The 26,059-nt window shown below is 31.7% G+C and overlaps 1 protein-coding gene across 2 annotated transcripts; it reads right to left on the bottom strand.

The window, feature by feature from the left end:
* Nucleotides 1–4,205: 4,205 nt before the first annotated feature.
* Nucleotides 4,206–25,889, bottom strand: LOC143075697 (HEAT repeat-containing protein 6-like). 2 transcript variants are annotated; one of them, XM_076251242.1, is made up of 24 exons: nucleotides 25,671–25,889; nucleotides 24,776–24,886; nucleotides 24,012–24,152; nucleotides 23,388–23,503; nucleotides 22,670–22,784; nucleotides 22,271–22,366; nucleotides 20,834–21,277; nucleotides 20,052–20,174; nucleotides 19,451–19,527; nucleotides 18,897–19,026; nucleotides 17,301–17,400; nucleotides 15,699–16,179; nucleotides 14,825–14,906; nucleotides 14,189–14,275; nucleotides 12,694–12,828; nucleotides 11,939–12,061; nucleotides 11,354–11,478; nucleotides 10,366–10,526; nucleotides 9,770–9,846; nucleotides 9,089–9,166; nucleotides 8,489–8,710; nucleotides 6,512–6,641; nucleotides 5,516–5,680; nucleotides 4,206–4,468 (listed from the first exon to the last, which is right to left on the bottom strand). In XM_076251242.1, the coding sequence occupies exons 1-24, from the start codon at nucleotides 25,839–25,841 to the stop codon at nucleotides 4,413–4,415; spliced, it is 3,546 nt and encodes a 1,181-aa protein (XP_076107357.1). In that variant the 5' UTR covers nucleotides 25,842–25,889; the 3' UTR covers nucleotides 4,206–4,412. The 2 variants fall into 2 exon arrangements, with proteins under 2 accessions (XP_076107357.1, XP_076107358.1); XM_076251243.1 differs by having other exon boundaries at nucleotides 5,573–5,680.
* Between the last annotated feature and the right edge of the window lie 170 nt (nucleotides 25,890–26,059).

The raw sequence follows: 26,059 nt of genomic DNA, 5'->3' as shown, positions 1-26,059 counted from the left end.
GCATATTTGAAATCAATTTACTTGGTGAAAGTCTCATTATTTTTCGTGCAATTTTTTTTGTAGAGTTAAAATTTAAATTATGAAATATAAATTACCAATAAATTCATTGCCATGATCATAAACATAATATTTATTAAGAATATGTGAGTTAAGTTAACATCATTATTTATTTATTTTGTATATTTGCGATGATATGAACAGATTGATGTTTATTTTTGACAGTCTTTAAAAAAATGATTTTATCTGATATTGATTTAAGTTTGTTAGATTTTACCATGATTTAAGTTTTTCACTTCTGTATAGAGAAGTTCTTGTTAAATATCTTTGACAAAAATTAGAAATTTTGAAATCCTCACAACACATTGTGAAATCAATCCAATCTAAGAAACTCAGGACACTTTTATGAATCAACATGCATTTTTATTTTGATTTAACAATCTTTTTTTATGATTAGACTGTAAAATATTGGAGTGCCTATTTCCTTTCATTATTTCAAAATGACCTATAATGTAAATAAAACCATATAAGAACAACTAACAGCCTGAGATAAGTATTTCCTGAAATTTACATAGCTTACTTAAAACAGCCAACAACAAATGCGTATATATTATGAAAATAACTACATGTATTCAAAATTTACATCTCTAAAAGCATCGTACAACAAATGCATTAAATCTGTTGTTACAAATAAAAAAAACTACTTTCACATTTCTCCACTGAGGATAAATTCTTTTAGATTTTCAAAAATACCACATCCGAATTTTTAGTTTAAGGAAGAATTTTCTGTTTTCTGTTTGTGACTTAGTGCTAGCATAAAAATGTATGCTGTGTCTGTGTAATTATAAAACACTGTGTGAACTTTTGTGCTCATTGTTTTTATTGACCGTGTTTTGTTGCACAGATTTTGTTAATTGAATTATAATGTTTGTTATTTAGTTTTCATCTTCCACAATTTATATCAGAAAGGAACTTGTATTAGTACCCAAATGGGTTTCGTCCAAATATTATACAATTTTGTCTTTACCGTAATTAGGTCATGTCTGACCTTTTAAAAACTGAAATTCTCAGAGATTTTCAATTTACAGTGAGAAGTAGATTTTCAAAGGTGAATCAGGTATTCATGATATTTACTGAAAATATTTATTTTAGAAATTGAAAGGAAATATTTAGCAAATGACAGAATAAAACATACATGTGTTAAATGACAGAATAAAACATACATGTGTTAAATGACAGAATAAAACATACATGTGTTAAATGACAGAATAAAACATACATGTGTTGACCAATTTGAGACGTCAGTACTTTTAGAAAAAATAAAACAAGTTTTAAACACAAACATTCTCCAGTTTTAATTTGATATTGCCCAAGTTCAATTGAGATTACTGGTATTCAAGAATTAAAGTAGTTCCTCATGGACTGTTTTATCATTAAGTCACCTGACTTTTTATAGTGAAATTGGATTGATGAATTCCAAGCTAATAGGTTAGCATCTGTATGAATTCTATTGTAAAACATAACCGAAAAATAAACTTATAAAAGTACATGTAATTATTGTCTCATTTTGATATACCAGTAGCACACCACTTATATTGAAAATATAGAATTTATGTTTATGGTGACTTATTTGATTGGTTTGGTAACTTTTAACATTACACTAGAATCTTGGGGGGAGCAGATTTACATTGGAATGTGGGGGAGGAAGAAGGTCATAATTAGTCAAAAATTCACTCCTTGAAGATGAAACGGAGACTTGTTACCGCTTTCTCCAAAAGTTGTGCATTATATGAATTTCAGATTATTTTAATAAAACATTTGTAAATGAATAATTGTTATTTCAAACCTTTAAGGTTTAAATCTTTCTACTTTTGACTCTTAAAAAGATTTTTTTAAACTCAAATGTAACATATAAGACTATTTAAAACAAGATAGTAAACTTTTCTTTGTACATCTTAAACTTGGGTAGGAAATATATGCCACTGGACAATTAGAAAAGTGAAATTTACCAGGGTAGGCAAAGGCACTGAATATTTAATCGATATAAGAGTATAAAAGATAACATTGATTAAACTAATTCAAGCACAATCTAAATATTATTAAAATTTTTTAAAATCTTATGTTTTTATGCCCCACCTACGATAGTAGAGGGGCATTATGTTTTCTGGTCTGTGCCTCCATTCGTCTGTGCGTCCGTTCAGGTTAAAGTTTTTGGTCAAGGTAGTTTTTGATGAAGTTGAAGTCACACCAACTTGAAACTTAGTACACATGTTCCCTATGATATGATCTTTCTAATTTTAATTTCAAATTAAAGTTTTGACCCCAATTTCACGGTCCACTGAACATGGAAAATTATAGTACGAGTGGGGCATCAGTGTACTATGGACACATTCTTGTTTGGAAGTGTTTCTTTTTATAACCACACCAGTTAATATAACCATAATCCTTTGTGTTTGTGATGTATATTTTGAGTATATTGTTTTGAGTTGTGATGAATTAGAAATTCTAAGGCAGATGTGATCATGAATGTATTCTATTCAGTATTTTCATATTTTCTCTAGTACAAAGATGTAACAATTTCCTTCTAAATGTGAAATACAGCTGATTTTCATGGAATATGTGAAATAAAATATAGAGATACATTTATTTTTGTTATACTTTGTAATTTTATGTTAACTGTAAGTACATGTAGCAGTTTATTCACATTAAGTGCCAGAGGTGATACTGTGATAGTTTTGAATCTCCTGCCAGTTCAAATGAAAGACTTTAAAACTGGTATTTGCTGCTCCTTTGTTAAAGATGAGACACACAGAAGTAAGAGACTTGCTCCTTTTGTTGGAGGTCATGTGATTCTCTCAGCTTTTTTTTTTGGTACCTTGTCTCTTCCTTATCAATAAAGGTATTTAAAAATCAATAAACCACTTGCATCAAAATACTAGTTAAACTGATATCTACTGACACACTTTCACACTAACTTTAACAGAAAACTAGACAATTGTTGACAACAGTGACCAAGATGTACTGCTGGAAAACAATACCTATTACTCGACTTCTTCAGGCAAGACAAAAGCTAATTGTGTACTCAGTTTCACTATCACTGCACATTACAACACTTGCATGTCAGCATTGAGTTTTTGAGTTCTACACATTTGACCATTCAAGATACTGTGGCTTCTTTATTATTTGTTGAAAACCAATTTAAGTAACCGTCTAGTTGAAATCTTCAACCCATTGCTCTATAGGCTTTTATGCAGAGATTATCAAAACCATGAAATTAAATACCCTCAAAAATGCAAGTTTTCCTTCACGAAAAAAAATAATACCAAGGAAAATAATTGGATCCACAGTGGTACTGTGACTTATTTGTGTTTTTCTTCACCTATTGCAGTTCATTCAAATTTCTGATCAAATTGTAATTTGCCATATAAAATCAGACTTGGACTTCTCTTGAACTGAATTTTAATGTGCGTATTGTTATGCGTTTACTTTTCTGCATTGGCTAGAGGTACAGGGGGAGGGCTGAGATATCACAAACATGTTTAACCCCGCCGCATTTTTGCGCCTGTCCCAAGTCAGGAGCCTCTGGCCTTTGTTAGTCTTGTATTATTTTAACTTTTAGTTTCTTGTGTAAAATTTGGAGTTTAGTATGGCGTTCATTATCACTGAACTAGGGTGCAAGAATTTCTCGTTGCATTGAAGACCTGTTGGTGACCTTCTGCTGTTGTCTGCTTTATGGTCTGGTTGTTGTCTCTTTGGCACATTCCCCATTTCCATTCTCAATTTTATGATCAACCAGTAAACAATTTTAAACCAACTGCTGTTTTCTTCAAAGTACAAAGTGACAAATAAAGCATAATGGGTACTTATCTCATATAAAATTTAATTCCATTCTATACAAAATAAGCAGATTGTATTATTTCCAATGAGACAACTATCCAACAGAGTTCAAGAATCGACTACATTATAAACATGTTCTCGGCCTGAATATGTATATTAATAAGCCATCCATTATCATCATCAAATGAATCAGACCCATTGGTGAAGATAATATATCATAGATATTACGCAAGGGAGGTTTGTGAAATTACCAATATTCAAAAACTTGACAGAATAAAAGGATTTATAAAATGCACTGATCAGCTGACAAGGATTATTAAAAAAATATTTTTTTTAATAACTCCTCTGCATGCAATATAAAATAGAGTGCAAAAATCTGCATTCATTTTAATTCCATTCTAACAATTAACATTACAAATATAAATGTATCACATAAAGTTATTATTCAATAATCACATTACAGAATGCAGAATTGTATCTTTGTTATTGAGTAGCCACTTAAAAGTTCTTATTAATCATATGTTTGATCCAACTTGGTCTTTTCTTATATCTTTGTTTAGCAACCACTTAAATTTCAATTAATCATATGTTTGAACAAATGCTGTCTTTTCTGGTTCCTTTTCTTCATCTTCATCTTCAAAAATAAAACAATTATTGAAATAAAACATTCAAACCAAAAAATAAAATTAAATAAAAGATTGTTCTGTACGGCATATTTGAGTTTCTTCCAAATCAGAAGCGTACTAAGGATTCATTTATTTACTTGGGTACCAATTTCGTGGTTTGGGGAAACTTGCATATTTGTGGATTTTTAATTTCATACATATCATTTCATTTGATTTGGTGATGTATTACATTTCATGAATTTGTTGTTTATTCAAAACCATGAAAGTTAACACCTTATAAATGAATAGTTATTGTTATTTTGCTACGTGTAAAATATGAAAGGAGAATTTCCAATATTTTTTTTTTCATTTTACAAATAATGCAATTATGAAACCACAAATAAAAGAAAAGTAGTCATTTGTTATTATCTTTATAATTTGAATGATTTCATTATTATATGTCATACTGGTCCAAGGACACAGTTATCGTCAATTGGTTTTCGTTGTCTTCAAATATAGTCCCTTCTGTAAACAATGTACTGTGAATTCATTAATATTCGTTGGACACTAATTTTCGTGAATTTCGTGGGTACAGCAGAACCACAAATTCAAATGTTCAAGGAATTACAAATTGTCTACATGAATGTATGCAGAATTTGCCAAAACCACGAATTTAAATATTCACAAATATGTAAATTTTCCTCAAACCACAAAAATTGGTACCCAATGAATCCACGGTATAACTTTCAATTTTTTTTTCACATACTTTCCAAATAAATTTCTTGATATTTCATGCATGAAATTTTAAGTAAGGGGATGAAATTACATGTTACAATTAGTATGTCTGAAACTGTCAAAATCAATTTTAGACCCCTTTAACATAGAATTGTCCATATTTTGCGTTAGAGATGGTAGACTTTTCTATTATTTTGATACTATTTGTCCCAACAGTAGTACACATCAATGTAAAAATCTTTTTGAGATATAGCAGGTGCTTTTTATAATTTGAATTTATTGTCTAAAATAAATGCACTACGAAATAACGGTTCTCAGCCATATTATTCAGGTATTCTCACCTATACTTCTTTCTAACTTGTCTAATCTCCTAATGTATTCCCTGGCATGCATATTACCTTCAATACGACACAGATCTATTAAGATGTTGACTACACTTTTTTCTGATTCTGTCAGGCTGCCATCAGATTTTAATTTTCTCAGCTGTTCTTCAGCTTGTGGTAATTCTACAGTAAAAATTAATACAATGTAGCTCTCAAAATTAAAATTCAAAACATCTACAAGAAAAGTTGCAACCCATTTATTTTAGTTTTATTATATACAATAGCAGTATGAATGACAATAACCGGATTTTTTAACATTTATTTGTGTCCTGGCATTTATTAATATCCCAAGGACCAAAACTCCTAAATGTTAAAAGTTACAATCATCAATATCAAATGTGACCTCCATTTTGTCAACAGGAACAACATTTTAAAATTTGAAAAGCTTTGGTTAAATGGTTTGTGAGTAAATAAAACAACATGACTGGAAACACCATTTTCCAATCTTTCAAGAACCATAACTCCTGAAGAGGAAAAGTGAAAATCACCATAATTGAACTTGACCTCCATTTTGTCATCAGTAACAACATATTTATATTTGAAAAGCTTTGGTTGACCGGTTGATGAGTAAATGCATGGATATATGACTGGAAACACCATTTTTCAATCTTTCAAGAACCACAACTCCTGAAAGGTAAAAGTCAAAATCATCATTATTTAACTTCACCTCCATTTTGTTGTCAGTATCAACATATTAAAATTCTAAAAGCTTTGGTGGAATGGTTCATGAGTAAATGCATGGACAACATTTGGCTGCTGCCCGCCTGCTCGCCCAACTGCTTAACCAACGGACCACCCTGACAGTCCACCGTACATCCCAAAATCAATAACCGATTTTTACTTCGTAAATCCAGTAAAAATACATAGATTTAAAAAAAAAATAAAAAAAATATAAAAGTAATGTGAGAAATATGTTCTATTGACCTAATTTCTCCTTATATGGTAATAGTTTACCTTTATGTTTAGTGCTGTTTTTAAATCTATCAAAATACACAGTAATATCTTCTTTTGTCAGAAGGTCACTTAGTGTCGTCAGATCTTCTTGTGTGGTCAGTAGAATAATATGGAGAATGGCACTACAAATCTATAAATGGTAAAATTTGCATAAATTACAAAACTCACAATATTCTAGAAATACAAATATACAGCATTGTGTTTTTAATCTGACTATTGGTAACAACTCCAAAACCAGTTAATTTCAACATATATACTTTCCAAAGTTTTATTTGTCTTTTCTTTAACCTATCAATGTGATGCCCTAACATTATGGCCTTTACCAAAAATCTGTTATATTGGATCAAATGGCTTTCCATACTCTCTGCTGTTGGATGTTTGATATTGATTTTAATTTAGACATGTAACTAAACTTTTAGTTAGGTAATTCACTGTTACGTTCTCAAGAATTAAGGAACAGTTTAACAAACAATTTGATTTTGAAATAACAAAAAAAATGGCAGATTTGGAGGGTGGGCTTTCCTTCTCTGTTTTTTAGCTCACCTGGCCCGAAGGGCCAAGTGAGCTTTTCTCATCACTTGGCGTCCGTCGTCTGTCGTCGTCCGTCGTCGTCGTCCGTCGTCGTCCTGCGTCCGGCGTTAACTTTTACAAAAATCTTCTCCTCTGAAACTACTGGGCCAAATTTAACCAAACTTGGCCACAATCATCATTGAGGTATCTAGTTTGAAAATTGTGTTCGGTGACCTTGCCAACCAACCAAGATGGCCGCCATGGCTAAAAATAGAACATAGGGGTAAAATGCAGTTTTTGGCTTATAACTCAAAAACCAAAGCATTTAGAGCAAATCTGACATGGGGTAAAATTGTTTATCAGGTTAAGATCTATCTGCCTTGAAATTTTCAGATGAATCTGACATTCCGTTGTTAGGTTGCTGCCCCTGAATCAGTAATTTTAAGGAAATTTTGCTGTTTTTGGTTATTGTCTTGAATATTATTATAGATAGAGAAAAACTGTAAACAGCAATAATGTTCAGCAAAGTAAGATCTACAAATAAGTCAACATGACCAAAATGGTCAGTTGACCACTGTAGGAGTTATTGCCCTTTATAGTCAATTTTTAACCATTTTACGTAAATCTTAGTTATCTTTTAGAAAAATCTTCTCCTCTGAAACTACTGGGCCAAATTAATTGAAACTTGGCCACAATCATCTTTGGGGTATCTAGTATAAAAATGGTGTCCGGTAACTTGGCCAACCAACCAAGATGGCGGCCATGGCTAAAAATAGAACATGGGAGTAAAATGCAGTTTTTGGCTTATAACCCAAAAAACAAAGCATTAAGAGCAAATCTGACAGAGTTGAAATTGTTGATCAGGTCAAGATCTATCTGCCCAGGAATTTTCAGATGAATTGGATCATCGGTTGTTAGGTTGCTGCCCCTAAATTGGTAATTTTGAGGAAATTTTGCTGTTTTTTTGTTATTATCTTGAATATTATTATAGATAGAGATAAACTGTAAACAGCAATAATGTACAGTAAAGTAAGAACTAAAAATGAGTCAACATGACCAAAATAGTCAATTGACCCCCTGAGGAGTTATTGCCCTTCATAGTCATTTTTTAACAATTTTCACAAAATTTGTAGATTTTCACTAACATTTTCCACAGAAACTGCTGTTATAGATAGAGATAATTGTAAGCAGCAAAAATGTTTAGTAAAGTAAGATCTTCAAACACATCACCATCACCAAAACACAATTTTGTCATGAATTCATTTGTGTACAATGTTTAATATTAACATAGACCAAGGTGAGCGACACAGGCTCTTTAGAGCCTCTAGTTTTGTCTCAAACATGGTATAGGTTAAAAACTTCTGAAACCACCTAAACTACACTAAAACAATATCAATTCAAGCTCAACAGCTATGGATAAACTTTAAAGCTTAATGTTTTCTTAAAATCAGCCAAAATTGTACTTACATGATCATTTAAACTGTCTCTATATCTGTACTCAGCAAAATCTGTTATATCTTCTGCTGTCTTAAGTCCCTTTATTAAACTCTCCCATACATGGAGGTACAAATCTTGGTTACCATAGTGACAACGTTCTGCTGGAGATCCCAGAGCTAGTGCAGCATTGATGCGAACTTTGAAATTTTTACAATCAGTTACAACAGAACACAATGTTATTAGAATATCTTTCTGTAAATAAGACAAAAACAATTATTTTTAATGATATTGAAAATTTCATTGCAATTTTACATCAATCCAGAAATTAAAACAAAATACTGAATTCTTACTCAACAGATTGACAAACATAATGCTCCTTTACTATCATAGGTGGGGCATAAAAATGAACAGCAATGCAAGCCACTGCAATAAATTGAAAGTCATATTATTATGATCCAAAATACCAAGTTTCAATTATATAATCCAGGTAATTTTTTTTTCTCTCTCCATAATATGAGTATTTTTATAATAAAGCCAAACAAAAAAGTAAATTACCCAAAATCATGAATCTATATAAACAAAACCCAATCAAAGTGTCTAAGACTATAATGGAATATGTGTGATACTTACAATCCAAGGAGAGTTGCCATGATTAAGTAAACTGTTTCTGAATAAGTTACTAACAGCATAGCATGCATTCCATCGAACCTAAAACATATTTAATACATTTGCATAATAGAAGAGGTTTTAATCATTAATAATACTAAATATAAGCATCAGAATTTATAAAACTGTGGATTCATTATTTGTTGGATACCAATTTTTGTGGATTTCGTGATAACAGGGGAAAATGTTCAACCAATAGCAAATGTGTCATGTGACTTTTTGAAAACCAGGAAATCAAATATCCATGAAAATGCAGGTTTGCCTCAATCCACGAAAATTTGGTACCCACGAAAATAAATGAGTCTACAGTACATTTTTAATGAGCAATGGAACATAGTTTAAATTGTGAAAATCCCTGTTTATCAGAAAAAATCTTAACAAAATCAACTCAACTACAAAAAATGTATAAGTATACTCTATTTACCTGTCACAATTACTTGTTCAGTGAACTACAAAACCATATTTTATAACAGTTCCATTCATAATGAAAATGTGTATGAAGTTTAAAATGGCTGATATTACTAACTACCTAAAACTTTAACCTGATACAGGACAGACATCATGATTTATCTGAACAACAGACACACAGACCGGAAACATTATGTCCTGAAAATATTTTACAAACTAGATTTTTGAATAACATACTTTCATAGCTCCACTACTGATGTTTTTAACTAATGCCTTTACACCATCCTCTACTGCTGTTCGGAATGGAATCTTTGCTAAAATTAGAAGGAAATATTTAAACAGGCTATAATGGTTTACTTTCACAAATTGTCACTTGGATGTAGAGTTGTCTCATTGGCATTCATACCACATCTTTGTATATCTATATGCAGAAATTTACTAAAAGAATGGCAATGTAAAATTTCCAGCCAATAATATTAAAATCAATACATTTTCATCATGTCAGATTTTTCCTATTTATAATCAAAATTGAATTAACTTCATAATTATTCATTTGTTGAAGTGTTGTTTCTTCTTTTGTATTTTAAACTCCTATGTTTCCAAATAAACATATTAAAAAAGGTCACAGGAATAGATGGTTTGTTGGTTTATAGCATCTTGTGGCATTGACCAAAATATTTGCTTTTCATTTTAAATGTTACCTGAACCTTGAAGACTAATGATTTGCTTGGTGCTTAAATGCTATAACCAAGACTTCTGATAGGCAGGTATCTCATGATGTTGCCCAAAGCTCTGGCAGCATTAGAAATTCATGTTGCTATGATGTTATTTACCTAGACTTCTGGTTGGCAGGTATCTCATGATGTTACCCAAAGCTCTGACAGCATTAGATTTGACCTTGTCATTGTCCTGACATGCATGTGTTGCCGTGGTAAACAGTTTCTGTAGCAACAAGTCAGAGAAATCTTCCATGAACTCTGTATCACCATCATCCCTGTAATTATAACAATATAATGTTAAATTTTTATTTCTCATGATTGATTGATGGTTGGTGTTTAGCACTGCTTTCAGTACACTTGGCTGGATCCTGCTAACATGTTTAACCCTGCCACATTATGTATGTGCCTGTCCCAAGTCAGGAGCCTGTAATTCAGTGGTTGTCGTTTGTTTATGTGTTACATATTTGTTTTTCATTCATTTTTTTACGTAAATAAGGCCGTTAGTTTTCTCGTTTGAATTGTTTTACATTGTCTTATCGGGGCCTATTATAGATGACTATGCGGTATGGGCTTTGCTCATTGTTGAAGGACGTACGGTGACCTATAGTTGTTAATGTCTGTGTCATTTTGGTCTTTTGTGGATAGTTGTCTCATTGGCAATCATACCACATCTTCTTTTTTATATTTACCACAGCTGCAAGGTTTTTTTTATTAATGCAGGAAACTTAAGTACCAGGAAAGATCTACAACTTTTTGCAGGAGAACTGGAAATCCTGGTCAATTAAAATAGAACAACTTAAGACTACCGGTACTTGGATTCTTTATTTTTCAAACACATATCAATTCTTTAACTAATCTAATCAGGAACATTACAGAAATCTTATGGTACTGAGTTGAGTTTTGCTGAACGCTTTTGAATATATTACTCAAATTGCATTTGGTTCTAATAGGGTGATTGAATTGACCAAAAAAACACAATAATCTGCATGATTTCTTTGATCCCTAAGTACTGCGAAGAATGTCATAAAACAAAATAAAAATTATTTATCCTGTTAAATATATGGATATTTTAATTTCTAAAAGAAGTTAGTTTCCAACTTACTTATTCAATACAAGAGCATCACATAAATTAGCCAGTGACCATGCTGTCTTGAGACGGACATTCAAACTACTGTCGGCCATGCATGTCAGAATAGCATTAGCAGCATCAGCAACAAAGTTGACATCCTATGAAATATAACGTAGAGGTCAAATAGAATGATAAATATAAAATATTTAAAAAATGAGTTCAACCATTAAAATTTTATGACTGATACAATATTTGAATCCTTTAAGAGGTCAATTAATTCAAAATAGATTAGATTTTCTAACAAGGAATCCAAATAAAATTTAAATCTATCATATATTATTTCTTAAAAAAGACAATAAAAAAAACATATTTATGACAAATTGTGTGGTCAAGGTTAGATGATGCAGGAAGTAAATCAAATATTGTTGACCTGTCATGAGAAATTGAATGGACAGACATATAAATGCACATAAAGAGCTCAAGTATAAATTAACCAATCACTAGTTGAGGATTAAATTAAACTAACTGAGAAACCAAAAAATTTATTTTCTGGCCTAATCCTGCAAACAAATAATCAATTAAAACCAAGCTTATCAATAAACTATTCCAAAAACATACCTCTCTTAGACAGGTATACAAGACATATACTCCAAGTGTCCTAACAGCAGATGATCTAACAACTCTATCTTCATCGGAAGTTAAACCTAAGATTAAGGTTATACATAATATTCTTTTATCCATCTGAAAAAATAAGTATTTATATTCTATTCTAATATATCAATGAAATTTGAAAATACATGTTTCGAAATACTTTACTACTGTTTCTAATATTTCGTAATGGATGCTACCAGCTCAGTTGGTAGAGCAGAGATCTATTGAGCTAAGGTTTTAGTCATGGTCTACAGCTGGTTCAACAAGGAATATAACCCTGCACAAATTCATCAGACTTGAACAAAACAAAAACTTGATCTGTAACTGATAATAATAAAACTATATAAAAATATCAAATCAATATCTTGAAGCAATATCTTGAAGCAATAAGAAAAAAAACTGGAAAACTGATTTGCAAGAATAACAGATGCTTAGACTGTTAACCTAAAGTCCCCTTTGACATCACCAGTAGGGACTAACTAGTAATCATGATCTCTTGTTTTATATTTTCTATCTAAGAGCAAACACACTGACAGATATTACAAGTCACTTTGACTTCATAAATCAAAACTGAAAAATAAGATGACCATTTCGCTCAACTTATATGTTGTTAGGTAACCTTTAAATTGACATTCAACTGACAACTTCATTTAGCTGTATGTCTTTTGTAAAATTTGAAATCAAACTTGAACTTTTTGGATAATTGCTATACAATAACTTACAGATATAATATTAAATACATCAGCTCCTATGTTAGACAGACAATCACATGTAACAGCTTTTACAGGGTTGTGTGTTTCTCTCTGTAGAATCTTAGGAATAGGACCATTTAATATGTAGTCCCAGAACTGGTGCACCTAAAAGAGAGGAAAACAATTACATGTATATGCTTATAAAGATATATTGTTGTACACTTTATTCCTAATCAAGACAAAAATTAATCTTGCATAGACTGCAGAATGATCCATCCTTCATTAATTGTAAATGCTTTTAAATATCAAACGACCCACTGAAGCTGACAGCAACCTTAAGGTTGGTTAATTGTGAAAACTTTGTTATACAGGCTTTATATGTCATCAAATATACAAGATCTGAATATGTGCCAGATTAGCGAGAGATTTCATCTGTTTGCATATAGTCTATTCTGCTCTGCTGTCTTATGGTAAATATGAAAATGATATTCTTTCTTTTATTCAAACATCATGAAAGAAAAGTTTTAACCTGATATGAATTATAACTAAAGGTAAAAATTCAGATTTTAACTTTGTGGTCTCTGACTTCTAGAGGAAGATAAAAGAAACATCAACATAAAACTAGAGGCTCTTAAGAGCCTGTGTCGCTCACCTTGGTCTATGTGCATATTAAACTAAGGACACAGATGGATTCATGACAAAATTGTGTTTTGGTGATGGTGATGTGTTTTTAGATCTTACTTTACTGAAAATTCTTGCTACGTACAATTTTCTCTATCTGTAATAAACTTGGCCTTTTAGTTACAGAGGAATATATTTTGTAAAAACCTACAAAAATTTATCAAATTAATGAAAATTGTTAAAAATTGACTATAAAGGGCAATAACTCCTTAAGTGGTCAACTGACCATTTTGGTCATGTTGACTTATTTGTAGATCTTATTTTGCTGAACATTTTGCTGTTTACAGTTTATCTCTATCTTTAATAGTATTCAAGATAATAACCAAAAACAGCAAAATTTCCTTGAAAATTACCTATTGGGGGGCAGCAACCCAACAACCAGTTGTCCAATTCATCTGAAAATTTCAGGGTAGATAGATATTGACAAGATAAACAATTTGACCCCCTTGTAAGATTTGCTCTAAATGCTTTGGTTTCAGAGTTATAAGCCAAAATCTACATTTTACCCCTATGTTCTATTTTTAGCCATAGCGGCCATCTTGGTTGGTTTGGCAAGTCACCGAACACATTTTATAAACAAGATACCCAAATGCTGATTGTGGTCAAGTATGGTTAAATTTGGCCCAGTAGTTTCAGAGGAGAATATTTTTGTAAAAGTTAACGACGACGAACGACGGACGCCAAGTGATGAGAAAAGCTCACTTGGCCCTTTGGGCCAGGTGAGCTAAAAGTATATTTCAGATTTTCTTCAACATTATTTCTGAATATGGTTTTCTAATGATAATACATTAAATATTCCTTGCTAAAATATACACGTTTGCATTCGAAATTTAATGATATATACCTCTGTGGAAGAAAGTCTCTGAGCTCCATCTGATTGATCAAGTGCCTGAATGTCTTTTTGTAAAGCCTGGGTTAACTCATCCAATAACTGAAGATACAACCATAAAAATACATATTAACATTATTTAATCTATTCAAATTGACAGCTATTACAATTCAATTACATGAAAAAAGATCTAGTCAAATACAAGAGTTATAAAATATAAAAAGAACATAAAATTTTTAATAAAATCTTAAAGCTTACATCAACTTGCATTAAAAATGAACTTTAAGGTTTCAGGTTTTGTTCATTGTTGAAGGCCCTTTTAGTGACCTGTATAATCGTTCACATCCTTGTGCTGGTCTTTGGTAGACATAACTATGTCTTTAATATTGGTTGTCATACCCCATCTTATTTTCATATTGACTAATTTTATTTTCAACCCTTTTTTTTTGCTTTTTAAAACTGATCTTTATGACAGAAATCAACTCAAATTTATGATTTATTATGCAGAAATAAATATATTCTGAATCCTTTTGGACATTTTGATCTACTGTTACATCATTTTTATTACATGTTTTTGTACTTATTTCTGACTTTTACTTTTGTGTCATTCTGCTAAGACAGGTTTTCTGTCTAAATAACAGTTCAAGTTACCTTAGATGTATGTAGTCTGATAACACCATCACTGTCCTCAAAACATTTACACGTCAGATCTCGTAATATTGGTAAACTATTCCTGTAAAAATAAAAAGTAAAATAACAAAAATACTTAACTCCGAGGAAACACCAAACGAATGGACAACAACTGTCATATTCCTGACTTGGTACAGGCATTCTCAATTGCAGAAAATGGTGGATTGAACCTGGTTTTGTAGCACTAAAACTCTCACTTGTATGACAGTCACATTAAATTCCATTATATTCATAACGATGTGTGCACAAAACAGACATAAAAGGTAAAATTGTCAAAATATGGATACAGCCATCATCACCAGGTCACAACCTCAATAGAACAACAATAAACCATTAATGATTACTGTTTCGGTGTAACTATATGTCATATGTCGATTTTTGTGTCTAATGGCAGATCTTTGATTGTCTGTAAAAAAATATTTGTTAAGACTCTAGGTTAGTTAGAGCTAGAGATATTGTAAAGACACTGTTAAGGGCTGTATGCTAAACTGAAGAAATATTGCTAAAGATAGATAAAGTGCAATAGATTTGTACTTAAATGAAGTATAAATATTTAAATGATGTACAGAAGACAGTAACTGTGGATTCATTATTATTCGTTCAATACGTATTTTCATGGATTTCTTTGGTACATGTGAACCAAGTAATTAAATGTTCAATGAATATCAAACTGCTATAATGTTGCATGCAAACTTTGGCAAAACTATGAAAATACATATCCACGAACCTGTAAGTTTTCCATAATCCTCAAAAATTAGTACCCATGAAAATATGAGCTCAAAATATATGAAATATCATTCTGAAATATTTGTATCTGAATCCACACAAAACAAACCTTATGATAGGAAAGTATCCTTTAGTAAGATGAGCCAAAACTTGTAATGACTCTAGCCTAACAGGAAGTGGTTCTGTGTAGTACTCTCCATTCTCACCAAACCCTCTCGGCTGAGGTGTAATATTTTTAACACACAATTTAATCAACCATGAGGTTTGTGAAGCCTGGCTCTGTAACAATGGATCTGCGTACACAGGTGTCTGGGTACCAGATATTCCAGGAGATGGTGTAGATAAACCAGGTGATACATTCCCAGCCTCAAGATTTCCAGATTCAGGTGACTGGTTGCTACTGAAACCAGAATCGACAGGATCATTTGTTTTGATTGCTGTTACTGGGTTTGGTAAGTCTTTAGTCGAGCTTGACAGAGACAGGGATGTTGTTCTGGATGGTTGTATGATGTGGCACACCTCCATTAATGGTGGCTGAATGGCAGATACCGCACCAAAACATGTTAAACATGCCACTCTAACATTGGGATCTGCAAGTATAAAATAACATTTTGTCAACAATGTCAACTATGTGCATTTTATTATTTTTATAGCAAAAAGCTCATTATATACAGTCGAACCTCATTGTGTCGAAGTCGAAGGGACCGGACCAAAGTATTTGACTAGACCGAAGTTCGACTCATCTGAGGTCGAGTGTGTCATCATAAATTTTGAATGCATGAAATACGGTATGAGATTTGTGTAAAACTAGATACAATGAACAGTGTGCCTTTTCCATTCAATCTCCATTTTTGGTCCTTCGTAATAATTAAAAACACGAGTATAGATACAAATCATGCACAAATAAAATCAACAGTCTACACAAATATATACAAAGGTCAGTCGCTATAAATTATGAAATTACGCACAGCACGAAATAAGTTCTGAACGGTCTCTGATGAGGTCGTCTGCTTTACATTAGATTATCATGAATTTATTATAATTGTCCTAATCCTTTTATCTATTGTAGTTAATGAGTTTTAAATCTAACGATTCATTTAATCTCGGCTTGGGTCATTTAAATTCGTTTCGTTTTTATCTCACGTGAAAAATGTTCAACACACTAACATTCCGCTTGATAGCAACAAAGGTGTTAATTAGCGGCCACCATAAACATGTCATTTTAACTGTTATACAAACAATTATGTTTACTCAGCTTTAATCTCTTTCGAAAATGATTAATTGACATAAGAAATACATCCGACTTAAATTTTTATCATCATGATCATTAGGTCTGCATCTTTTGAAAATTCTTACTTTCAAAGTTCGAGACATCAGGGTCAATTTATATTAATTTTACTTCGACGGGACTATAAAATTTACTCGACTTAACCGAGTATTCGAATCAACCGAGTTCGACTCATCAGAGGTAATAATGCATTGTTCAAATGGGAATTTTACCGGGACCGTGAAATTACTTCGACACAATCGAGTTCGACACAACGAGGTTCGACTGTATTGTTTGTGGTTATAACTCTTTTTTCTATAATTCTACCTTCTTTGCAACATGCCACCTTCTGACAACTTGTGTTCCTATGTAAGAACAATATGAAAAACTTTTCATATTTGACAAACCTTAGTACAAAATATGCAATATATCAACACAACTAACCTCTATGACCCAGAAAATTCCTGACTTGTTTAACCACTCTAGACAGCAGTCCTGGTCTCATTTTCTGGTAGGGTACATTGGAGATAAGTGTAGATAGACACTGCAAATAAATTGAACAAGAATTGTTACAACACATTATGTATCATTTACTTACTGTCAGTAATATATTTAATATAAGTTTAAACCATGTTTGTTTCAAAGCATATGCAGGGAATTCACGTTTCCTAGGTTATCTGTCTTTAAACTTGTTCTATCTAAAATCTGCAACTCCTGTTTTGGAGAAGATTTAGACAATAAATTGTAAAACTCCTGTCAGAACAATTTGTCATTTTAAACCCTAAAATATGTTTCAACTAACTGTCATTAATAACTATGAAATAAGTTCATTATCACTGAACTAGTATATATTTGTTTAGGGGCCAGTTGAAGGACGCCTCCAGGTGCGGGAATTTCTCGCTACATTGAAGACCTTTGGTGATCGGGTTGTTGTCTCTTTGGCACATTCCCCATTTCCATTCTCAATTTTATTAACTAAATGCTTTATCATACACAGAGATTTGTAAGAGAAAATCCAATTCCCTAATAGGCGGGTCCAGGGGAGCCTAGGGAGCAGGCCCACTTTAGGTCAGTCACCCCACCCCCTTATGAAAACTCTGGATCTGACACTGTCCTTGTAATAATAAATAAAAGTCACCATACATGTAACCTTTAGTTTAATTTGTCCAGCCTAAACAGACTAAGCAGTTATTTCTGAACACAAGTCAGACTTACTTCAATAAGCTGTGTTAGTGTTAATGCAAAGTTTTCTACTACCAAGGGAAGTAACTTACTTTAATGAGCTGTGTAAGTGTTAATGGAAAGTTTTCTGATACCAAGAGAAGTTAACTACCTTAATGACCTGTTTAAGTGTTAATGGAAAGTTTTCTGATATCAATGATGTAACTTACTTTAATTAGCTATGTAAGTGTTAATGAAAAGTTTTCTGATACCAAGGGAAGTAACTTACTTTAATAAGCTGTGTAAGTGTTAATGGAAAGTTTTCTGATACCAAGGGAAGTTAACCACTTTAATGACCTGTTTAAGTGTTAATGGAAAGTTTTCTGATATCAATGGATGTAACTTACTTTAATGAGCTATGTAAGTGTTAATGGAAAGTTTTCTGATACCAAGGGAATTAACTTACTTTAATGAGCTGTTTAAGTGTTAATGGAAAGTTTTCTGATACCAAGGGAAGTAACTTACTTTAATGAGCTGTTTAAGTGTTAATGGAAAGTTTTCTGATATCAATGGATGTAACTTACTTTAATGAGCTATGTAAGTGTTAATGGAAAGTTTTCTGATACCAAGGGAATTAACTTACTTTAATAAGCTGTGTAAGTGTTAATGGAAAGTTTTCTGATACCAAGGGAAGTTAACTACTTTAATGACCTGTTTAAGTGTTAATGAAAAGTTTTCTGATACCAAGGGAAGTAACTTACTTTAATGAGCTGTCTAAGTGTTAATGGAAAGTTTTCTGATATCAATGGATGTAACTTACTTTAATGAGCTATGTAAGTGTTAATGGAAAGTTTTCTGATACCAAGGAAAGTAACTTACTTTAATAAGCTGTGTAAGTGTTAATGGAAAGTTTTCTGATACTAATGCCAGTAACAGGCAGCGATGTAGTTCATGTACAGTTGATCCTAACACAGTGGAAAATGCAGTAAAGGCAGTTCGTGATTGGTCACTAAAATGAAATATCATAGATAAGATTAGATAAGATATATTTTATTTCCAATTAAGGGCCCACAAGGGGCATATAGAGAATACAAGTATAAGGAAAAAGAAAATTAATTAGCATAGATACATAGATATCATATAACATACCTACTGCAAAATATAAAATGTATAACATTGTCTCACGATGTTTTTTGAAAAATTTATGATGTAACAAAGCAATGGGGTATATGACCTGATCCATAAGTTTTTTTTTACAATTATAGGGAAAATCATTTAAATTAAACCTTTTCAAATTTATATCTCTAAAATGGACTCTATGTTATCAAAATTTATTAGTTCTTACTTAATCGATGAACGTATATATTTTTTCTAATTCATTTAATTTTATTTATGCTAATTTTTCAATCATTATTTATTAAAAAAAGTCTCACCTGTCATCAGCAGCAGCTAAAAATGTCTTGGTTCCATCTAACAAAGCAGTCAATGTTGCTAGAGCTCCCATACGACACTGAAAAAATACACAGAATATTTAAACACACAAAAAAAAAAATGTTCCTACTATTGTCGATTCATTTCTTGTGGGAAATTGTTTGTGGATTTCCTGGGTAGAGGTGGACCTCTATATGTCTAAATAATTATAAAAGTGCATATTCCTACAGGTTTGTATGCAGAATTTATCAAAACCAAGAAATCAAGTTCATGTATTTAAGACAACACACAATTTTTCTTCAATCCATGAAAATAAATGAACCCATAGGTATGCTATTTAATTACACACAATTATAATTATTGTATTCTGCTGCTGTTCTTATAAATGGTGTGTTCAACACCTGTTTTCCTCAAACTTTGTGTGAAGGATTTTTCAGAATGTACCCTTTGCTATTTGGTAGATATTTTTCTCATTGGTGATCATACCACATCTCTTTATCTCTACTGTATATGGAAACATTCAGAAACATTCCTTGGAAGTAAGATCATCCAGGATTATGGTAAAGATATCTCAATTTGTGAAATGTAACTATAGTAACATACCTTTGGTGATGGGTCCTTCAGGATTATGGTAAACAATGTCTGTATTTGTGAACTGTTACCAGAAGTTACAGAGTCAGGAATGAATGAGGACCAGTAACCAAACATCACTTTCTTGTCTGTATTCTGTTAAATGATATGTCACATTCTATTATAAAAACTATTATATGTATAAAACTAATTCTTTAAAAAAACACCACATGCAATTTGAGCATTTATGAGCTTTATAAAACAAACTTACAAAAAATATTTGCAGACTAACTGAAAAAATAAGTTGCCTCATAGAGTCAATAACCTAAATGACTTTTAATTAAAGATATTTTAAGACCCCACATTTCAATAAATAGGGAATGTGTCCAAGGGACAAAGATAATGTACCTCAATGCATAAAACTTAATTAAGGGACATAACTCAAGATCGGTGAAAGCGACATTACTTAAAATTGTACTTGATGATCTGAGTTGAATAAGCATTGTGTATAAGTTTTATAATATTTGGTTAAGATAAATATTAAGTTAGATAATGGAAACGAAAAAATCAGCAATGTTTCCATTTGTCAAGGGGCATAACAGTGAAAGTGATGTCATCAAAATTCAAACTTGATCTGTGTTTTGTGGTAATAAGCATTATGCATAAGTTTCAGAACATTTAGTTATTGCAAACTAATGTTAGAGGATGGAAACCAATTTTGGGACATAATATGTATGTATGTACAGAAAATGGTAAAACTTAATGGCCCTCTGCTACAGCAGGGGCATACAAATTCTTAATGAAAATATACTTACTTTTATGACTGTGTGAAGACATGCTAAAGCACATTGTCTGACTTTAGCACATGTTGATCTATATCTTGAACTTTGACCTCCTTCTGTGTCAGAGAAATCAGACTCTGAACTACTTATTTTGGCCCAAGCAGGTCTGAATACTGCCTGTTCACCTCTAACTTGTCCCTCAACTGACAATCCATTCATTGCCAGTGATAACTTTGTGTCACCTTGTCCTTGATCTGGTTGACCTTGTTGATCTCCATCTTGTTCTTTCCCTTTTTTTGGTTTCCTTTTCTTTGATTTTTTGTTGCCTTGACCTTTGGTATTGTCTTCTGCTTGTGACTTCTGTGGTGATGTTGGAGTCTTATCTGCACTAGAAGGTTCCACATTACTAAGTGGGGTTGGATGCAGTGTTTCAGGTACCATAACTGGTATGTTAGAAATTCCATGAAACATTGAAGTCTGAAACATAACAGCGATTTCAAATTTCAAAAATTTATTTTTTGCATATTTTAATCAAATAAACAATGATAAAGGTAGTTTAAAAATTAAAATGGCTTTGTAAAAATGAACAGATATAAAGTATATAATCAAAAACAAAATATAATCAAACGCTTTTATTTTAATTTATACCACTAGTTCATCTAAATGCTAAACTGATTTGAGAGTTTGATTAGATTTTATATTATTATGAATTTATGAGTATATTTTTACATTCAATAGATAATTATAACTATGTGTATGCATGAACCAAACAATTAAGAAAAACACATATCCTGTGAAAACATCTGATCTGATAATAATTCAATGTGCATATACATTTAGGTTTTGATACATATATATATATATATACTAGTCAAATTATAATATAAACAGTACTTCTATAATAAAGTAGGTCTAGATTCTTATTTAAATGTTTTTGTACAAGCCTTTCACAAGAAACTAAAATTAAAATGCTGTGGATTCATTTATTTTTGTGGGTATCAATTTTCCTGGATTAGGGAAAACTTAGGGACGACATCAAAAGTTCAATGAAGGATAAAAAACTTAATTCACATAGTTTTTTCACTGATCCCCACACCCCCCTCTTATCTTAATTTGGGAAAAAATGATTGACCAATAGGGATATATGTAAAATCGATTTTAGATTAAGAAAACTTGTAGCAATGTTGACACCCCACCCCCAAACTATTTGATTTAAGTTTTTTATCCTACATCGATCTTTTGATGTCGTCCCTTACATGTCGTGAATATTTAATTTCATAGTTTTGACGAAGTCTGCATACAAGCCTATAGAAAATTTGTCATTTGTTGAACACTTAATTTCTTGGTTCAACTATACCACGAAAATCCATTAAAGTTGGTATTGAAGGAAAAATAATGAATTCACAATATATCACAGAATAAACTTCCAAAACATCAAATCAGATTGTAAATACAGTCTGTAATCCTTACCCTAACTCCAGCTAAAAGTGGTCCAAGTTGTTCAGATGGCATTATTTTAGTGGCAGCCAGTAAATTTTGTAATCCCCTCAAGGTACAAATCATTACCTGAAAAATGGTCAATAAGATACTCATACTGATGGCTCTAAGGATAGTTTACATTAAAAGTACATGCAGTACTTACTGTAAATTTAGAAATTATTGCAAACAATTAGTACAGCTATTTTGACATAGCTAACAAAAAATCAAAATAAATTATTGTGATTTAATGAAAAGATATGTGTATCAAATATCAGAATTCTAGTGTTTATTATTACAATACACATCACTAAGGATAAAAAATATTTTTCTTACATCGATCTAAAAATGTGAAAATCGCATGAGAATAAGAGAAATGTATAAAATTTTAACCTTGCATTGAATCATTGATTCTAATCTAGTAGTTGGTATCTTGTGTAGCAGTTTCATAAAAATGTCAAAACATAAACCAGCATATCTATCTTCCATGTAGGTCTGGCCTGATACTCTGAAAAATAAAAATTAAGTGTTGATTTAAGTCAATTTCTCTCTCATGTCTCTAACAAAAATGTGCTTTGTTGCTAAAATGATAACTAAATTAGTCAGCTGTTGGTGCAATAATTATCCCCTTCTTGTTTATTAGTTAGGAAACAATATGTTTTGTTACAGTAACATCACAACAGTGACCTGCAATTATATTGTAGTCATACTAAAATCGGGAGCTCATATTCTATTGTATTTTAAGTAAAATAACGACATTAGTGTAGTTAACAATAACCGAAACTATGGTGGCATGGTGGCATTTCTAAACATTCATTCACTGTTATTGATGGCATAAACTATATATCAAATCTTTTTTTTTTCTAGTTACAATAGATTCTTTTTTGAAGCTGTATTTATATTTTATGGATTTTGTTAGTATTTGTGATCCATAAATATAAGTATACAACAAAATACAAACCATGAAATAAGTATCAACGAAAAACAAACTGTACACAATCTCTGAAAAATTGGTACATGTACGAAAAAATTAATCCAATGCATCCAAAAAATACCAGACTAAAATGATTAAATCACAGTTAAAAATTGGCCTTATTGATAATTTACATACTTGATTGTCATATTTTCTAAAGTCTGTACAGCCTGTCTTAGTACTTCCTCCTCCGTAGCCCCTCCCTCTATCAGAGGTATCAGTATTCCTCTTCTACTCAATAGAATATCATGGAACTGTAGAATAAAGTTTTAACATTTATTAACCTATTTACATCTGGGGATAACAATTAAAGATGTACTTGTTGTTTTTTTCAGTTGTTGGGTCAACTTATTCATATGTATTCACATCCCTTTTTCATTCATAAAAAAGTAAGAAAATACAAAGCTGACAATAAAAAAATCTCATGGCGATTATTATAAATTTTTAACATCTGACAATTTTCGACAAATAACAAAAATATTTATAGAATATATGTTAAAATAAGGAGATATGGAATGATTGACAATCAGACAAGCTTCCACCAATGTTCAAATGAACTTGGTGTAAGCAATTATAAGCGACTGTACTGCCTTCAACAATGGATAAACCCCCATTGCTTATGGTCGACTTGGTACATGCACAAAAATAATGTGGCAGAGTTCAACATGTTTGTGAGCATTCAATCTGATTCAATAAGGAAATGATAGGATATAATTGTTGATTATTTTTTTTTACCACAGTATATTCCTCATTTATACTGACCTTTGTTAAGAGTCCAACATTTTCATAAACCACAGCACCTAAAGCCTGTAGAATCATAGGTAATGCCCACGGCTGACATCTCTGTGCTCCTCCAACCAAATACTCTGTTACAGCTAATAGTGTAGATTCTGTCAGGTTCAACTTGTAACAAAAGAAAACTACTCTGTGAAATACATGTATGTCAATGTAGACAATACATCATCTAGATTAAATTACTGAACCAGATTATAGAAACTCGATTGAGTCTGTTTAATCATTTGCTTTCTCAGTATAAAAAAACCCAATAAAAATGAACATAAAGGAATTTTCTAGTGTATTTCCAAATATTTCCAAAACACCTCTCATACACATCAGCTTGATCAGTTTCAACAACTATTGGCTCCAGCCGATTATGTAAATTCATGTTCATATGTGCTTTTTAAGTAAAAGAGTTTATGTAGGGTTGACGTTACCTTGAATTTTATTCATACCAGTGGTATATGCAGTGGTGGATCCAGAAATTTTCACAAGTGGGGGCCCACTGACTGACCTAAGAGGGGGCCCGCTCCAGTCACGCTTCAGTGATTCCCTATATAAGCAACCAAATTTTTTCCCAAAAAGGGGGGGGGGGCCGGGCCCCCTGGGCCCTCCCCCTAAATCCGCCTCTGATATGTTATCTAAAAATATTATATCAAAACAATATACATGATATATATGAATGTACAAAATTAACTGATTTGACAATTTAATGTAAATCTTCAATGAAATTGACAGTTTAATCTTACTTGTTGTCTTGCAGTGAAGTTAAATACTGTCTGACACACTTTAACTAGGAGTCTTTCATCATGTAGAGGTATCAGTCTACACAGTTTGAACTGGATCAATGCATTGGCTTCCTGAAATAGCAATAAATCAAAGTACATGTAGCCACTGAAATCTACAAAATATGGTAAAGTAAGATTATCAAATTATAGTCTAAAAAAAATATATAGACTATACAGCTCTTCCAAAGTAAGTCCCTCTACACCCATTGGATCTGCCTCTGTTTTATACCATTTATTGAGAGTGGTAAGGGAGCTACCATTTGATTTTTATGGGGGGGGGGCTAGGATGAAATTTGAAAAAAATAGGCAGGACAGGAGTTTCGAGTAAAAAAAAAGGCAGGATGAGACACTTGCAAAAAAAAAAAGTCAGGATGACAATTTATGTAAAAAAAAGTCAGGATAAACTGACGTTAATAATAATTTTTGGTGTCTATTGGTCTGTCTGGCAGCATGATGATAATCCACAGGGGTTTGTTACAACTGCCGGGTGTTTTTTTAGGGGTTTGTATGGATAGTTAACCCGGCAATTGTATCAAACCCCTGTGGATAATCTGTACACTTTCTTTACAATACAAGTGACGTTAATATTTTTCTAAAAATAACAGTAACAGTTCATTATTTAAGACTTGTGTTGAATCCAACTAGAACATTTTTGCGTAGCACAATAAAATTTAAAACAATTTGACGCAAACAGTAGCCAAAAATGACCATTTGACACCTGACAGTTAGGGACATTCTGTCAACGTATATTTGTTCCGCCTAACAGGCGTTGCAATTGAAATATTGTTATAAACATAGTCTTTCATATAATTAATAAGACAGATTTCTAAAAAAAAATCATTTGTGCAAAATGTACCTCTTCTGTCACAATTTTAGAAGAATAATCAATAGAATTTATTTCATCCAGAAGAAGATTAAGGTTTGTCCTTGACATTTCATCTCCCTGACTTGTGAATTTCATAAATCTTTTGAAACATTGTTCAAATCTGTCTCTTTCAACAGCAGAAAATCCAGATTCATCAGCCATCTCAGGAATTTGTTGATTCTTGAAAGTTACTCAGAGTTTTTCTTTGTAATCATGGTAAAACCCCGAGAGAAGAAGAACCTTCTTGCGGGATACTTTATTTGTTTCGATTTAAAATGAAACATTTTGGTTCATTCAAAGGACTGGGAGTTGATTTGGAAATTTAATCTTATTTCTAATTATTGAACACATTTGTTTTACACAATTTCTTCAAATACAAA

Source organism: Mytilus galloprovincialis, chromosome 5 (assembly GCF_965363235.1).
Source record: "Mytilus galloprovincialis chromosome 5, xbMytGall1.hap1.1, whole genome shotgun sequence".
Lineage (NCBI taxonomy): Eukaryota > Metazoa > Mollusca > Bivalvia > Mytilida > Mytilidae > Mytilus > Mytilus galloprovincialis.
Note: the sequence above shows the minus strand (reverse complement) of the source record. Positions and strands in the feature narration are given on the sequence as shown.